The sequence below is a fragment of the Copidosoma floridanum genome, unplaced genomic scaffold (assembly GCF_036245765.1).
Source record: "Copidosoma floridanum isolate Cflo_tuat_1 unplaced genomic scaffold, Cflo_Japanese_pri ptg000035l, whole genome shotgun sequence".
NCBI classification, from domain to species: Eukaryota; Metazoa; Arthropoda; class Insecta; order Hymenoptera; family Encyrtidae; genus Copidosoma; species Copidosoma floridanum.
Window position 1 is genome coordinate 2,344,174 of NW_028321912.1, and position 3,294 is coordinate 2,347,467.

At 32.4% G+C, this 3,294-nt stretch overlaps 1 protein-coding gene across 1 annotated transcript; it reads right to left on the reverse strand.

Moving 5' to 3' along the window:
* Positions 1-456: 456 nt before the first annotated feature.
* Positions 457-1,703, reverse strand: LOC149373200 (uncharacterized). The gene is made up of 3 exons (XM_089597717.1): positions 1,369-1,703; positions 1,167-1,226; positions 457-667 (listed from the first exon to the last, which is right to left on the reverse strand). Exons 1-3 carry the CDS (start codon positions 1,558-1,560, stop codon positions 479-481), a joined length of 441 nt encoding a protein of 146 aa, XP_089453843.1. The 5' UTR covers positions 1,561-1,703; the 3' UTR covers positions 457-478.
* Positions 1,704-3,294: the final 1,591 nt, after the last annotated feature.

The window sequence follows — 3,294 nt, forward strand, 5'->3', positions numbered from 1 at the left end:
TACTGTGTAAAGTCTTGCATAAGCATATATTTGATCAGCTTTTTTTTAACTCAATGTTTAAGCTGCGTCAAAGAACTTAAGCCTACAAAAACACTTGTACAACAACACAATCAAGTGCAAGTTTTATAAGATATACTTCTAGTATACCTTCTATCTTGTATCATAGGTAATTTTGCAGTAGACTTTTATACTGTAAGTATTTCTTTTTGGTATTAAATCAAGAAACTGTACTTAGCATAATTAGTGCATCGACAAGTGTATAAGCGTATTAATTAACTTTTATTAGAAAACGTTAAAATTTTAATTTTTATTTTTGTATCAATGTGATTAAAACTATGAGACTTCAAATGGCTTTGGTTCATTATTCGTGATAAAAAAGATGAGGTTATGCAGTGACATCATTTATTTTTTTCTTTATACATTTTTTTTTGTTAACCGTGACCGTGACTAAGCAGATATTTTTAATCTTGGTGACAGTCTATTTATCGACAACTGGCCCATGTTTTTTAGGAAAAGATATATACAAGGTCTTGTCTTCACTAAGCCATGCCTCAACTTTTTCCATATCATACATTTCTAAAATGTCACGGGTGACGGTCATAGTTTCGTATGAGATGTTTCCATTTTCTTCTAGTTGACCCGTAACTGTGATAAAGTTATCACGGACCTAAAAATTACACAGATATCTTAGTTAACATATTTTTTTATAATAAAATAAGCTGTATTCATATAAAGTAAATAGTACTGGAGGATTCACTCCCGCAAGCTTCTTGACCAACTCTCTGAGAGTTAATAACAAATATTTAATTTTCTGATTTGGTTAGAACAATTAAATAACTTGCAACTACTAAATATATAATTTTCATTTTTAGTAAAAATTTTAACTTCTCATTTAATCCCATTTTCAAACTTATGCACCCAAGACTGGTCTTGACCAATCACAGAACGATTACATCAGTGGCCATTAAAATTTATGTTCAGGTAAACGTATGATGCAGGTAGAAATAAGAGAATTCCAACAGGTACAAACTTTTGTTTATACTAAGGTCTGATCAAAATTGTTGACGGAGCAGAACATGAGACAAACAGCATATACGTTTTAAAACTTATTTTAAGCGTTTAAGACGATTTTAAAACTAAATTAGATAAAGAACTTCCATACTTACGGTAGCGCTTATTGAAGCCAGGGAAAATTGTGCACAATCCATCATTCTTTTATAAACGTCCTACAAATACATTACTATCATGTAGTCACCATGTATGTATATATATATATATATATATATATATATAAATGTATATGTTTTATACAGTACATATATACACGTATTCATATAGTTATTTGTTCACTATTGCTGATGGCTTTACCTTATTTTCGTTGGGTTCGAAGGAACAATCACCACCGGGTATCTTTGTAACGGCTAACTTTCTTTCCTCTGTATTTGTGTTGCTCGAAGACACAATCTGATGACCCGACAAGCTAGAATATTCGCTCCCACCGAAGGGAGGTCCTATATCATCGCCGTCATCGATTTTTACTTTCACATTTTCGTCAGCCATTTTGATTAAAATACTAGTACATCGTGATTTTCTCGACTGGTGAAAAAAGCGTAGATTGTAGTTAAAGTTACTTTATGCAGAACCCCTTTTTACTAATAGGTGAAGTGAGTGTCTTTCGGTCTCGTGGCAGAGAATAGAATGAAACTCTTTATGTAAGCCGATTACTTCAGCTACGATTCTACGTATGCCCCCAGGACGAATGATATGCATAACAGATGTAGCATATAGTATGTTTCATATCCGCTAGGTGCATTAGGTTGAAGGGGAGGGCTGGCGCCACTAGTCACTTTAACATATCTTAAGCATTGGGTCTTATGGGCAGTAAGGGTCAATTGATGCGCTAATGATGGATACTTGAAAGCTTTTTTTTCCACAAGATTTATAACATGAACTTTGAGGCAAAGTGTGGCAGCACCAGTCATTTATACGCTGTAAAATCCGAATGTGTTGAAGTACATGTTTAAGAAGGTTCGGTCGTTTTTTCTGGGGGGTGGGGTGAGTGGGTGTGCGGGGGGCTTCCATAAGACACCGTGTTAAAGTGAGTTGTGCTAACGGCGCATGAAAACGTCTGCTTACTACATCACGGCTAATTAACTGTGTTCAACTCGTCAGTGCCTACAGTTAAAACCATTAAATGTCATAAACAAATTACGGCACATACTTTAATGCAGCTTGTTTCCGATGGTTCAAGTAAAAAAACTTGAAAACATGTGGTTTGCATGAAAAAAAATAAGCTCAAAAAAGTAAAAGGAGATTCAACTTTTGTCATAAAAAGTGTGTTATGAATTTTTGAAAAACAAACTTTTTTTTGCACAGCATTACAGTTTAAAGTCTTAAGTAAGGCTGAGTTTCATTATGAAAGTTTCAGGTCATGAATTCCAGTCTAACAAATTCTAAAAGCAATTCTGTAGAGACGTCTTGCTCCGTTTAAAAATAATCAGCTGACAACAGACGATGTTCGGTTCTCTCCTATACACTTAGCACAAGACCTTCTCGCAACTTTGTTTACGTTTACACAGATATTACTTCTAAATGTCATATAAGATGCATATTTTTTGATACAAAAGTCTTTCATAAAAGTTAAGCTATCTATTTGAACTTTTTTCTCATCATAAATAAATTTCTAGCTTCGAAATTTGTACAATAAAGGCTGGATAATCGCTTCTGCCCATGAGAGCATGTTAAATAATGCGATTTCGGAGATTTTTTCCCTGAAAATTCGGCTGATGAAAATATTTAAAAAATTTATATCTACTTCCAGCATGTTAAAGTACAACATTTATTTTTTACATGAGTGAATAAATCTCCTTGAAAACAACCAAACCTCCTTGAAAGAATCAAGGGGAACTTCCTAAATTCTGTGGCACTTAGTTAAAAAATATTTTAATCTATTGTATAAGTATTTATAAATAACTCTATTTACAAACTTTACTGTAAAATATTCAAAAATTCTTTCATGGATCTATTAAGATGTACTGCATAGTAACTTTATATTTTAGTACAACTTAATATATTAAAAATCGTGAAAACTACAAATATTCGAAAATAAGTAAAACAAAAAAATTTTATAAAAATTTTTTTTAATCAATACACGTTGACGAAATAGATCTTCTTTTACTACGCAGATTAATAAAAATATTTATCGACTCCTCGACACGATGTACTTGAATTATAGCAAGATCATTGAGTATTATCTTTAGCATAATAGACCGAATATAAGTCTTTAGACCCCTA